Consider the following 14913-nt stretch of genomic DNA (forward strand, 5'->3'; position numbering starts at 1 on the left):
GTCCTTAGCAGATACACCATTTTTTATTCCCACCAGTCTTCTAGGGAAGTACCTTCTTCCCATTTTTCCCCCCATTGCCTTGCCAACACAGTATGCTCTCACACTTTGGAATTTTTGCCAAATTGATAAGTGAGAAAGTATTTCTCAGTATGATTTTAATTTGTATTTCTAATTTTATTAGCAAGGCCAAGTTCATATGATTAAGAGTGTTTTTTGCATCTATTTTCTATAAACTGTCATTTTATATATTTTGTCCAGTGTGAGTGTGTGTGTGTATGTGTGTGTGTGTGTGTGTGTGTGTGTGTGTGTGTGTGTGTGTGTGTGTGTGTGTGTGTATGGTATATATATTACCCCCAGGAAATAAAATCTTCCTAATTCTTGGAAGTATATTACACGGTACCTTTCAATCCTCAATGATTCAGTAAACCTTTCAAAAAAATTATGCTGCATGGGCATGTGTTTGTGTGTGTGTGTGCATACTGTGGAGGATGAAAGCATAGAACTCATACATTTTATAAAACTTAGACATTTTTCTTTAACAAACATATTGTCTAAAACACTTGCTTTATTAGGTTAATTAAATAGCCAGTACATTCATATGGGGCTCTTTAACCTACCCCAGAGTATAGCATGAATGAGACTGAAAGAACACAGAAACAAGCTGGTTTATTTGTGAGTTAACCTGACACTGAGTCAGGTGCTAGCAATGAGATAGATAAGACAGTTCCACTGTGCAAGAAATTTATTCCCTAGTCCTAATTTGATCTTCTCCTTAATTGGAATGTATCAATAATTTTAAAGATAATTTTCAATATTCTTGCCATACCATATAAATCCTGAGTAGCTTTTAAAAAATCTTACCTTTGTTCCTTCTACTATAGCCCTCTTCGTTGCCCCTACATACAGCCCATCCATTTGTGCCATAACATAGCCTGTGTGTCTCCAAAATGGGTCATCCTTGTTATTTTTGATGTTATCCCGGGCCCACTGATCTTGCTTCCTGGAAGACAAATTAGATTTGTACTAGAGGTCTCCATGGTTGTTCATCCAAAGCTAAATTAAACCCAGGTATTTAGAGATTATATATTCAGATACTTATGCTAGCTAGTATAATTTAAATTCTGGATCTTATAACATTCCAATCACTTTGAAAGGATATCAGAGCAAATCCTAAATGACTTTTAATCTCTCCCAAGGACTATGACTCTTCCATTCTAACTTCCCCCATGCTCTATCTAGAACTATCTAGAAACACAGGTGTAATATTTACTTATCTGTGATACTGAGGCCTAAGAAAGTCGAGGATAGACTGTTCAAATGTATCTTATACAAAATCATGTTTCACTAAATCGGTAAGGACAAGTTGATTAACTTTACTTTGTAGATAGAAGTGATAAACAACAGGAAAAAACAAAAGCTCTTAAGGACCGGGTGGTGTGTATGTGTTTGTATTTCTCTCAGATCATTTTCATAGTTTATGGTTTGCCCTATTTCAGTTGTCGCTAATAACAGCCTCAATGCCTCTGTCCTGGGAAAAAGTCTTTTTTTTTTTTTTTTAATAGTCCTTTCATTCTCTCTCCTCTTTTTGTTGTCTGCACTTTATGCAGGATGAGTTGATATAAATTTGTATACTAAAAGCTATTTCTGATGTGTTCAGGCTATCTCTAGATCAATTTAAAAATACAGTGTCACTGCTTCATGGGATCTAGCCCAGATGCTCTGTAGGACCTTAGCACCTGACGAAGGGGTTGCTTAGCATATAATTTGGAGGGCCAAACCAAGAGCTCCTTTATCCCCAAATTAGTCTCATAGTCTGTCATCCCACAAATATAAAACAAATTTTCTGAGTATTGAGAATTATTAGTCTTCAGAAAACTTTACTAAAATGGAAATATTCTCAGAGGATGTTAAGAATTATAACTTTAGATATGAGCTAACTCCCCAGCTAGGATGAGTCACCAGGTCCATGAAACGGAAGCACCTTTCAGAGGGAGGAGGAGGGATTTCTGCAAGGAGAGGAGCCCCCAGGTGGAAGGGATCCAGGGGTTTGACTCTGCCTGTCTTGCACTGGTGAGGTCTTCCTCTAGCTGTGTCAGCAATTGATAATGGGATATTTAACCTGACCTCTGAAAGAGCACAAACTAGAAGGCATTTGTCCACAACCAGTTTTCATGCCATTACCAAAAGGTGCTATACTTAACTACAAGAACTACTCCAGAGTCCTGCCTAAGAGATGGAAAAGAAATTGGTGAAGGAGAAATTGCTGTTTGAAATGACAGATTCAAGCCCTGAAGCCTCAACAGCAATGAGAAGAGGAAAGCTATTATACTTACGTTAAAAACTCCTGTACTTTATCCACAACGGAATGTTTCTTAATCACCTGTGGGTAGAGGTTTGTGAAGTGGTCATACATATGTCTGAAAGGAGAGATGAAAATTGTTACATTTCCATTTTTCTTCTTGGATTTTCCCATCACAGTAAATTACCCAGTATTTTGGCTAACTGGGATGTTCCCTATGGCAAACCTTCCCTATCTTCTTTTATAAATCAAATGCACAATTTAAAATGGGAAATATTGGGACTTTGCTGGTGGTGCAATGGTTAAGAATCTGCCTGCCAATGCAGGGAACACGGGTTCGATCCCTGGTCCAGGAAGATCCCACAGGCTGCAGAGCAACTAAGCCCGTGCGCCACAGCTACTGAGACTGTGCTCTAGAGCCGGGGCTCTGCAACAAGAGAAGCCACCGCAATGAGAAGCCCGCGCACCACAGCAAAGAGTAGCCCCCGCTTGCCGCAACTAGAGAAAGCCTGCGCACAGCAACGAAGACCCAGTGCAGCCAAAATTAAATAAATAAATAAATAAATAAATTTTAAAAAAATAAAAAAATAAAACTGGGAAATATTCCCAGCATATAGAAAAGCATAGAATATAACAAACACCTAAGTATCCACTACCCAACTATATAAAATCATTATATTTTGCCATATTTGCTTCATATTTTTTAAAAAAGATATAAAACATAAGCTAGAGTTCAACTGCTGCCACTAATTGTCCTCCCTTCTCCCCAGAGGCAACTGCAGTCTTGAATGAACGATTTATTGTTCTCATGCACATTTTTATACCATCTCTCTCTATATATATATTTAATCATAAATAATGTATATTATCATTAATCATGTTTCAGAACAAATATAAATAAGATCATACTATCTACCACCCTGACTTGTTTATTTTTCTCCACATGATATTTTAAAAGAATTATCTGTTATCATCTGCAGCTTAAATTTATTCTTTTCATGTGTTGATGGTATTCCATGTTATGACTATATAAAAATTCATTTATGCAGTCCTATGATAGACATTTAACTGGTTTTTAATTTTTCGCTATTACAATGCAACTTCAAACATTGTTGTAAATGTCTCTTTTTACACATTCATTTTTCTAGTATATATGTGTATATATACATATACATATAAAAGTAGAATTGCTGGGGTGAATATTCTCTACACCTATAGTTACTAGATACTGCTAAATTGTTCTCCACAGTGATTGTACCAAATTACGTTCTCCCCAACTACATGGTAGATCTCTCCTTGCTCCTTAGCCTTGCCAACACTTGGCACAGTCAGACTTTCAAATTTTCAACAGTCTGTTGTATCTGAAATGATTCTTTGTTTTAATTTCCATTCCCCTCAGCATTATTGGCTATTTGAGATTCTTTAAAACTTATTTAAAAAGTTAAATGTCCCTCATACGCTATACAGTAAACATTTTTGGTGAGCTATAATTGACATACAACATTGTATAATGATTTGATACATTTATATATTGCAATGTGATTATCACCATAGCATCAGCTAACACCTCTACCATGTCACATAATTGTAATTCCTTTTTGGTGGTGAGAACAATTAAGATCTAATCTCTTAGAAACTCTGAAGTTTGTAATACAGTATTGTTGACTATAATCACAATGCTGTGCATTGGCTCTCCAGGACTTATCTACTAGTTGCAAGTCTGTATCCTTGAACAACATCTCCTCAATTAAACGTTTTTGAATTGATGAAAATAATCCACTTACATCTGTTGTGATTTTAATATACTTGGATTTATTTCTGCAGTCCCTTCTGTTTTCCATTTACCATCCCTTTTTTTGTCCCTCTTTTATGGTTTCCCTGTTTAAATAACATTTTCATTAACTTTCTTTTTACTTCTGTTAATTTAGAAGCTTTATATAAAATGTACAATTGACTCTTGAACAACATGAGTTTGTACAGCAAGGGTCCACTTATACATGGATTTTTTTCAGCAAATACATACTCTTTGGATATGGAGGGCCGACCGTAAGTCTACATGAGGATTTTTGACTGTGCAGGGTTGGGGGTGAGGACTCAGCATCTCTAACCCCAGCACTGTTCAAGCGTCAGCTGCATTTCTATTCCATTAGTGATCATCATTAAAAATTGTGAAAACATTCATTATTATGCATTTTATTATAAAATATAAATGACTTTTTTTGGGGGGGGCAGTACCATGTGGCATGCAGGATCTTAATTCCCCGACCAGGGATCAACCCGTGTCCCATGCAATGGAAGCATGGAATCCTACCCACTGGACTGCCAGGGAATTCTTATATAAAATCTAAATGAATTTTCTATTTCTCTCCTCCTCCAAACATACATATTTTAGCAAGCTTTACCTACCCATTGACATCACCCATCATGTTATTGTTCAAAGATTTAGTTTTACCTTTTCAATTAAAAAAATATTAAAATAATTTTTATTGTTTAACTTTTACAATCAAATTTTATTAACTTCTTTGTTTTTTGTGTTAACTATTGTTCCTTATATCTCAAATGTTCCCTCTTGCTATTTTTGTTAATGTATGTCCTATAATAGTTTAATAGAAGTCTGTGCATGGTAAAATATTTTAACTTATGTATCTAAAAATATCATTATTTTGCCCTTGCTCTTGGATAATTTAAACAGTTTTAAAACTCTAGTTAGTTATTCTTCCTCAGTACTTTAAAAATATCATCCTCATATCTTCTGGGTATATTGTTGCTAATGAGAGGTATGCTATCAGTCAAGCTGAGATTCCTTTGTAATCAATATTTTTCTTTCTGATAGCTTTTAAAATTATTCCCTTTATCCTCAACTTTCTGTAGTTTCATCCTCTGTGTTGTAGCAATTTAATAGGCTGTGTCTTCCAACTAAGGACTCGTGTCTTTCTCAATTTTAATCAATTCTCAACTATTACCCTGTCAACTATTGCTTATCTGCAATTCCCTCCAGTTTCTTTTTCTGGGACTCCTAATAGACATATGTTGGAGTTTCTCAATCAAACTTCTCTATTTAATAACAGCTCTCTCATTATTTTTACCCCTTTCTCTCTTTGGGCAGTGTACTGTATAAATCCCTCAGTACTAATGTCTGATTCAGAAATTATTTCTCTGAGTTTGTCTAGTCCAGGGTTTGCCCACTTATTGATATTTTTAAAAATTAATTTCCATAATTTTCATTTATGATATTTCAAGCAGGTTCTTTTAAAATATCTACCTATTTCTTCCTTTTTGTTCCCTACATTTTTCAAGTTTTCCTTCATTTATGATATTTCATTTATGATATTTTCATTTTGATATTTCAAGCAGGTTCTTTTAAAATATCTACCTGTCTTCTTATTTCTTCCTTTTTGTTCCATAAAGTTTTCAAGTTTTCCTTCATATATATGTGTGTGTGTGTGTGTGTGTGTGTGTGTGTGTGTGTGTGTGTGTGTGTGTGTGTATACATATATTTTGTTGTCGTTGTTGTGACCTGCAGCTTGAGTGATCCTAGTTCCCCAACCAGGGACTGAACCTGCGCCCTCGGCAGTGAAAGCGCAGAGTCCTAACCACTGGACCACCAGGGAATTTCCAAGTTTTCCTTCATTTAAAACTTAGAGTACCTTAAGCATATTTAAAGTCTTTGTTAAACCCATCTACAAAATTAATCTGGAGTGTATTAATGACTTTATTGTTGAGTTTGCTGACTTTTTCTTAGCATTCAATTTCTTTGTGCTTTTTTGAACTTGGTATTCAGGCATTTTAAGTTATGTGTTTGTTTACATTCTTAAATTCTTCCCCTGCACCCCCTTCCTTTCTCCCTCCCTCTTTCTTGCCTCTCATTTCCTTCTAGGTACTTCCATCGGACTCCCTGAGAACCAGGTCTTATAGAGGCTTTGGGGACTTCTTTCCTATGGAATGCTGCACGTTTATGTGTCCTGGAACCAGCACATGGATGATTTGGTTCTTTTGCCCACCCCGCCTCCCGTCAAGCTCACGGTTTCTTATACATCTCTACACCAGAGTGCACATCAGCAGAAGTTATTCTGTGGCCTCCTATTTTTCCAAACAGTCCAAAGCAGCAAGGTTACTTCTGCTTCCCAGCCTTGACTCAGCTTCCTCAGATCACCGAGGCCTTCACCCACCAGCAGCAGTGGCTGTCTCTGCCTGCTTCACGCCAAGGGCCCAGCAGATCCATACCCCATCGCTTTTCCGCTTCATTTCTGGTTCAAGAGATCTTTCATCTTGTTTGGGGGGGGCCAGCTATATTACCATGATGCTCTCTTTCTATACATTTTATCTACTATTTGCTCTAAGTTTGGAGCAAAGTGGGTCAAATTGTGAGCCCCTTGCACCCTCTGGACTGGAAGTTTACCTAAAGTCTGAGTTGTGGTTTTTATTTGATGCTTTTTATCGACCTAGAGGTCAGCACTGTGGAACTTTTAGGTATCTTTATCTAATGGTTTCCAGAACTGAAACTGATGAGAATAGAATTTTATTGCCAGTGAGGCAAAGAACATTAAAATCCTTTGAAATGTTTTATCTTATAGTCCTTGAATTCAACAAACCTCATGAGTGCTTTTCCTTCAAATTATCTGTAAATATTTTTTAAAAATTGAATTATCATATTTAACTTTTGTTTATATATCTTTTATGCTGCCATGCCTATTCTTCTATCAAGTTGGTCCCTTTTCTATCATCTCTAAAACTGAGGGAGAGAACAGCAATAAAGCTAGACAGGTATGTGGGTGACAGGGAAGGGACCCTCTGCCCTGGCCTCATATTTCAGGTGAATGGAATGCAGAAACTCCAGGTGAGTTGGATGACTTGATTTAGTTGCTTAGGGAAGCAAAAGCCTTTCCGTTTTCCCTCTGAGGTTGCATGGGGAAGTAGAGATGGCTGTCAGGACTGTCTGGGCTCATGAGCCAAATGCAGCACCCCTGCACCCCTCCATGAGTTTCAGGCAGCAGCCAAAGGCTTTCTTGTCTGGCCTAGGGTGGAATAAGAGGACATTGGGAGTTGATGGACCTCCTGGGGGCAGAGGACTTATACTTGAGGTGACTACTGCAACCTCGATGGCATTGATTTTGCAACTGGAGACCAGGGAGACCATGGAAGCCTCATCAGATGTCAGGTGGGGAAACACCCAAGCTAAAGACTCAATGAGACTGTTCCACTTCAGTAAATGTGCCAGAGAAGGACACAGGACAATCACTGCTTAAACATCTCCCCTTCCTCCAAGATGCCTCAGTGACACTAATCCATTCTGGAAAAAAGTGTTTGGAAGAGGAGTGGAACATTCTGAATTGACTCAGTTTCAATGATATTTTGTTCCTATTGAAATGACTATGGTAACATTTCCTGCCATGAGGAGGAATGGGCTCTTAAAATTAAAATGATTTAAATGGAAATAAAGTTCTCTGCTTTTGGAAAAAATAATTTGTGGGCTATTGACCTACCAATGCTCACTCAGGTAAAGAAACAAAAATTCATACTTCTTACCTAAAGTCTCCATCACTGCACCCTGCCCAGCTCCACCCAGAGTTCCAGATCCTCTCAATTTTTCAGTCTTATTTCAATATAGGGCTGTGTTTCTCAACCGGAGTGATTTTTCCCTCCAAGGGGCATTTGGCAATGTCTGGAGACGTATTTTGTTGTCACAATAGGGGGAGGGAAGGTGCAACTGGCATCTAGTGGGTAGAGGCCAGGGATACTGCTAAACTTCCTACAATGCACAACAAAGGATAATTCAATCCCAAATGTCCGAAGTGCTGAGGCTGAGAAACCCTGAAACAGAGGAACATTCATCCTGACGTGGGGGTGGCTGCTGAGGAGGTCCTATAACAGTAAAGACAGAGGTAGATAAAGGAGGGTAACTAGGCTAGAATTATTAAAATTTTTTCTTTCTTTTTTTGGGGGGGCAGGGACTAAATTTTTTGATTCTGATATTCAGAGCTGGGGAAGAGAAACCTGCACGTTGAGATCAGAAGTGGAGGCTTCACCTGATCCTGCCCCGCCCAGGGGTCCTGAGGAACATAATCCACTCACAGTCCCCTGAGAAGGCTGAGGCCCTTCTCTGATCTTTGAGCCTGGGGCCCTATACTTTGGCGTGCTGGAGCAACACAGGACAGCAGATAAGAGCAGAGGCTTTGAATTCTGAACTCAAAGCTTGATCCACTCCTTGTAGGCTCTACGACCATAAGCAGGATTCCCAACTTCTCCATGCTTCCGAATTCTCATCAAACAGAGCCAAGACCAGTCTCCATGTCAAGGATGTGTGAGATTTCGTTTCAGCTCCTGTGGTGTGTCAAGTCAGTAAGTTTCCTCCTAAGTTAGCCGAGACTTTGCCCATCTTTCCATCTCTCACACACACTTTGTGACAATCACAAAGAAACATGGACACCTACTTTTCCCTGAATCTTTTTGCGTTATGTTAATACCATATCACTTAGTGCTTGTCAGGTGATCTCTCCTACTCTTTCCTAGTTGTTTCAACTTCCTACTTCCTGGGTCTGAGGCCATATCAGGCTCCTTTAGTATTTCCCGCTGTGATTAATCCATGTGTGTGTGTATGTGTGTGCATGTGCACGGACTCCGAAGCTGGACAGCTGGTTTCCAATTCTGGCTGCTGCTTACTAGCTTTGTGACTTTCAGCTACTTACTTTACTTCTCTGTGCCCAAGTTTTCTCATCAGTAATATGGGGATAGTAATAATATATACCTCACAGCATGGCTGTGGATTAAATAATTTAACATATATAAAATGTTTTGAACAATGCCTGGCATATTTTAAATTATATATATGTGTGTGTGTGTGTGTGTGTGTGTGTATATATATATATATATAAAAATATAAGTGCTAGTCATCTGATAATTTTGAGGGTGTGACTGTGTCTTACTTATCTTTGCTTTGGCTACAGCCTTGACCTGGAGCCATATTCAGTTTCTAATATCAGAAGGAGCAAGTTGGGGGTACGGAGGAGATTCTTGAAGTATCTCTTGATGGTAAGACAAACGCCCAAAAAGGTTACACCTTTGACTATTCTCTCTACTTGTGCCATAATCTTGCTAGAACCTCTTTTCATCATAGTTTTAGCAACTGTTGTGTCAACACATTACCTTAAAACAAGTGGAGAGAGTACTCACGAACTCACTCCCCACTGTCTCTCTATCCCCAGAGCCCGGCACAAGGTAGTATAACGAGGGCGTGTCGCATTGAATTGTGGCACCCAAACTGACTAGGTAATTCCAGAGGAGGTCATTTCTGCATCTGCCTCAGCAACACAAGAGATCAGCCACTTTGTTAAAAACTAGAGCAGACCAGGTCCTCACACCTCCATCACCACTCTTTCCAGAAAGGTTTCCTGACTTATTTTATTAAAAATCAATGACTGTTTATCAGCTTTTACATCATTCGTGAGCCATCAGAGACTCTTCATTTGCAACTCTTAGGGAGCCACTCAGTAGAGTTAAAAAAAAATGAAGGCAGAAATTCCATTCGGCCAAGGCTGCTAGACAATGCATTACATGGAAATACATAGCTGACACTTCGATTCATCTCTCACAAAACTGGAACAACAACAGGATTCAATTAAACTTCGTAAGCGTGTAGTTAAGTAACCACTGGGGGGCAGAAGTGCTGTGCCAGGCACCTGGGGTATATAAAGATGAATAAGATGGGGACCCTGTCCTCAAGGCACTAACAGGTGGTGGAGGAGAGAGATGGGGCTCCGATCCAGTGGAAATGGAATCAGAGAGAGCTTCATCAAGAAGAGAGCATCATATAACTGATTCACTTTGTTGTACAGCAGAAACTAACACAACATCGTAAAGCAATTATACTCCAATAAAGATGTATAAAAAACAGGTCATTTCCGGGAGCTTCCCTGGTGGCGCAGTGGTTAGGAATCCGCCTGCCAATGCAGGGGACACGGGTTCGTGCCCCGGTCCGGGAGGATCCCACATGCCACGGAGCGGCTAGGCCCGTGAGCCACAACTACTGAGCCTGCGCGTCTGGAGCCTGTGCTCCGCAACAAGAGAGACCGCGATGGTGAGAGGCCCGCGCACCGCGATGAAGAGTGGCCCCCGCTCGCCGCAACTAGAGAAAGCCCTCGCACAGAAACGAAGACCCAACACAGCCAAAAGTAAATAAATAGATAAATAAATTTAAAACAAACAAACAAAACAAAAACCCTGCCGTATATGCGCATGTCCTCTCTCTAAAAAAAAAAAAAAAAAAAAAAAAAGGTCATTTCCAACAGCTATATGATGTATCATCATATTGGCACACAATATAAAATATTGTAATTTCAAACAAAAAGCATAAAACAAAAAGAAGAGAGCATCTGAGATGGGTCTTGGAGGTTGAGCAGGATTTTGATAGGTGGAGACGGAAGAGGCAGCATCTGGCTCTCAGGAATCACAGCTCTAAGAGATGCTAGAAGGGGCTGTGCGGGAGGCTGAGGGGGCACCACAGCCAGCCTCAGGGGCCCCTCCGGAACGCACGTCTGCGTGGCGCATCACGCAGTGAGGGGCTCCTCAGGGGCCGGGGGTGGCCCAGTGGAAGAAGAGGGAGAAGAGAGTGTGAAGAAGAGCAAGCCAGCGAGAGAAGCTCCTGAAAATAGTGAATGCCTACCCCAGGCTGTGGCCCTGGTGGATCTGCCTCCGCCGCACACGGTGAGATAACCCTGCAGGAGCCGCGCACGTACACGGCCAGGAGCTTCGGGATACAGGATAGAGGGCGGGCCCGGGACAGCGTCGTAAAAGTGTCGTAAAAGCTCAAAGAAGCAACAAATTGCTGCGTGCCTCGAAGGCAGTGATGGAGGATTTGAGCGTATTTCTTTGTGTTTTGATTTGGTCTCTCGAGTATTTCATAGTTTGGAAAAAGCAAATTATATTTTCTGAGGCTGTCAAACCAACGTCCTTATCTGCCTATCTCAGTCGTTCATCCCACGATGTTCGTCCTTTCACACATCTCCCCCGGAGGTGCGGGAGAATGTAAGGCACACCACTCCATTTTAAATGTGGTGATGTGGAAAAACGTGGCAGCCCTATACTTCCCACTGCTCTTGGCAGCTGCCTGAGCAACTCTGCAAGGTGAGAGAAAACAAGGCAGATCTTTCTTTTGGCCTCTGGCACAAACTCACCTTCTCTGCCCTGGCTCCAAGGCTGTGTCTTGGTACGTGGAATTGTCCTTTGCAAAACAGTCCCCAGCAGTATATGTTTTAAATTGATAAAACGATGTCTGTGTATGAAGATGCTATTGCTTCTCATACAACTGTCCCTGTGTAGCTGAAAACAAAGAACTCTAGCCTATGACTTGTATTCTTTCTCCACCATTGGTTTGTGGCTACAGTCACAACTTCCAGAGGGTTGACATTTTAAGCTCTTCTGCCTTGCTTCAGAGAATGCTGAATACCTTTGCTCGGAGGGAGCCCCACTGCCTCTCTGCTCAGTTGAGACAGTGCACGGGGTGCCTATTGCTACAGTCCTTCCTGGGTGGCGCCTTGGGTCTGAGAGTCTCAATCACGTGAATTCTTCCAGCCTCCCCTCTGCCCTATCTCCCTGCCAGAGCTCTTGTCTCTGTGAGCCCTGATTCTTTACTCCCTTTGGCATTTCTCCTTCCTCCAAATTAAACTCTTGGGCAACAGAATGTGTAGTAAGCCTTCACCTCCTAGACCATATCAGAAGAGGAAGGCAGGAAACTGGTAACCACCTCTGTCTCTTCCCTCTTCCCCAACCCATTGCCAGGGGTCTGTTTTAAGCTTGCCGGGTCACATCCCACTATTCTGAGCTTTGAGTGAAGCACAGAGCAGAGCCTTTGAATGCATGCTGATTCAGAAATTCCCCTACGTATTGGACTTTTCAGCAATGCAGTCAGAATGACAGCCTCTGAAAAGGAGCTTCTGGGAAATACCCTTCTAAAGATGGTTTTGGTTGTATTTCTTTCTTCTTTTTTTTTTTTACATAGTAGCATTTATTTATTTATTTAGCCACACAGCTTGTGGTCATGGATAAAGGAACTCAAGGATAGGTCAGTACTTTATATTATGAATAAGGCAGAAATGATAAAGCTACTTCCCAAAGTGAGATGTTAAAACTTAGGTTTTGGGCTTCCCTGGTGGCACAGTGGTTAAGAATCTGCCTGCCAATGCAGCGGACACGGGTTCGAGCCCTGGTCTGGGAAGATCCCACATGCCGCGGAGTAGCTGGGCCCGTGAGCCACAATTACTGAGCCCGCGCGTCTGGAGCCTGTGCTCCGCAACAAGGGAGGCCGCGATAGTGAGAGGCCCGCGCACTGCGATGAAGAGTGGCCCCCACTTGCCACAACTGGAGAAAGCCCTCGCACAGAAATGAAGACCCAACACAGCCATAAATGAATAAATAAATAAAATTAAAAAAAAAAAACTTAGGTTTTCCTGAGACATAAGAATAACAGAAGGGTCACTTTTGTCAGAAGTCTCCTCGGTCAAACTCCCTGAGCTCTCTAGTAGCGATGCCAAAGTCCAAGGAAGACAAGCTTAGGCTCTCAACATTCAATCTATGTTAGCATCTCTAACACAGATTAGAGATGCTCCACTCAAGTTACATAGCTTCCCTTAATAACTCATATGTATCTTACGCATGACTTCATTGAATATATTTATGTTCACACAACTTCAATCTGAACTATTTCTCCAAACTTGCAACTCAATTTAAAGAATGCAATCAGAAACCAGTGGATCCCGAAATAAAGATTTGTAGGGGAAAAGAAAAAGTTCAGATTTTTACATGTTGAATACAGTTTTAAACATGTTTTTTAAATCGTATTTAGTTTATAAAGTTTTCTACATCTCCAAATTGAGAGTCCCCTATTAAGGGGACTTATATGGTAAGGTAACAAAAATTTGGTATAAAAACAAAACCAGGAATTTTTAGTTTACATTTTAAAAAAGACAGCCAGAGTCCAGTAATTAGTCGTTCAACATTTGATATAATTGCCAGTACTCAGAAACAGATTAAGATCAGCACTGCATTTACTATGACTAAGATGGTAACAGTGCAAAATAAGGTTTGGTTAAACTGCACTCAACTAGCTAGGTCACAGAGCATAAAAGAAGAAAGCCACGTCCTCAAGACATTTTATATCAAAGGAAGAATGAGGCTTGTTTAAATGAGTTGCAACTTTCCTTTCCTCAAAGATCTGTTCTCTAAAAAGGATGAGTCATGATTGCATTATTATAAGTACATTTTTTGTTATTTCCATAAGACAAGGGAAGAACACAAGAATTAAATAACAATAGAATTGGAAAGAACATTCATGTTAGACATTAAAATTTCAATTTAAAATCTTCGCCCACTTGAAAGTATTGTTCTAAGATGGTTGAAAATAAATGCTCTTACATTTTATTTTTATTTTTAATTAATCTTCTCTGTTTGTGGTCCTCAAAGAGCCACTCCACCTCCATTTGCTTTCTACCCGACAATAAATGACTAGTAAGATGAAATGGCTTAGCAGTCTTTTAAAAGAGTTTCATGAGAGGGAAAGATTTAAAAATGTGTCACAATTGGGGGCTTTGCTCCTTCTAGGCAGGTATGACTACAGGTTCAAATGTAATTCTGATAATCTTTCTATCATATGAGAGAGACCATGGCAACTTTTCAATTCTAGCATACAATGCCAGGAAGAAAAAACCACTGTTGGGCAAAGAAAGGGACAGAGGTTGCCTGGCAGTTCTCCACCACGACTGGGTACTTACGGGGCAGTGAGGTAACCCTCCAAAAAGCCGGCTGCAAACATGACGATCTCGTTGCTCAGGGATTGAGAACCGTACCCCGCTCTGATCTCCAGGATGCCCCAGCCTGTGGTTTTCACAGAGTTATTGTAAAAGCCATAGGCATCCCCATTCCTGTCTAGGACGTTTTTGACTTGTATTGTCTTCTCAGTAGGCATCCAGTATGCAGTTGCATAGTAGACCCCTGGAAAAAAAGAAAAAGGAATAATGATAGGATGTCATTGAACTGAACTGCTGATAACATTTTTTTTTTCTATGTAACCAACAATTCCAGCACATTTGCTTTTAAAGAGTTCTGTTCTATTACAACAGAATTGGGAAATCTGCCACACTATAGTTTGTCCTTGTTACAAGTGGGAAAAAACCAGAGCCTTGACCACGGGGGATGAGCCTAGAGCACAAAGAACCAGGTCAAAGGTAGGGGCGTAGTTGGAGCATCAAAGAGGTGGATCTAAGTGCTTCATCCTTAGAGATGGGATTCTGGGCAAGGCAGGAGCTGGAGCTCTCACCCACCTTGTCATTCAATCAAGAATAGGGTTCATATCCCTGGTCTGCAACCCTTTCCATCCCCCTCAATAGTTGGGCCAAAGCATCCATATTCTCTCACTTTCTATCCTATCTCTCCTGTTTAATTCTTTTTTTTTCCTTATCAAAAATATCTTATTTACAAAAAAATTCTATTATACTGTACATCCTATACTGGAAATACATTGAATAATTGCTAGAATAAATATAGGCAATTAATTCAATGTTTTATGAGAATGAGAGAATTTGACATTTGAATGTTATCAAAGCTTAAGTTAGAACATAAATAGT

At 40.2% G+C, this 14913-nt stretch overlaps 1 protein-coding gene across 1 annotated transcript in view; it reads right to left on the minus strand.

The window, feature by feature from the left end:
* PLBD1 (phospholipase B domain containing 1) overlaps positions 1–14913 on the minus strand; it is a 72134-nt gene that overhangs the window by 34793 nt on the left and 22428 nt on the right. The window contains exons 2-4 of the mRNA XM_082352595.1: positions 14062–14281; positions 2334–2417; positions 862–1000 (exon numbers count right to left, since the gene is read on the minus strand). Of these exons, the coding sequence (XP_082208721.1) occupies positions 862–1000; positions 2334–2417; positions 14062–14281 (443 nt within the window). The remainder of the gene's footprint in view (positions 1–861; positions 1001–2333; positions 2418–14061; positions 14282–14913) is intronic.

This window comes from Balaenoptera borealis (genome assembly GCF_965194805.1).
Source record: "Balaenoptera borealis genome assembly, chromosome: 13".
In the NCBI taxonomy this organism is placed as follows: domain Eukaryota; kingdom Metazoa; phylum Chordata; class Mammalia; order Artiodactyla; family Balaenopteridae; genus Balaenoptera; species Balaenoptera borealis.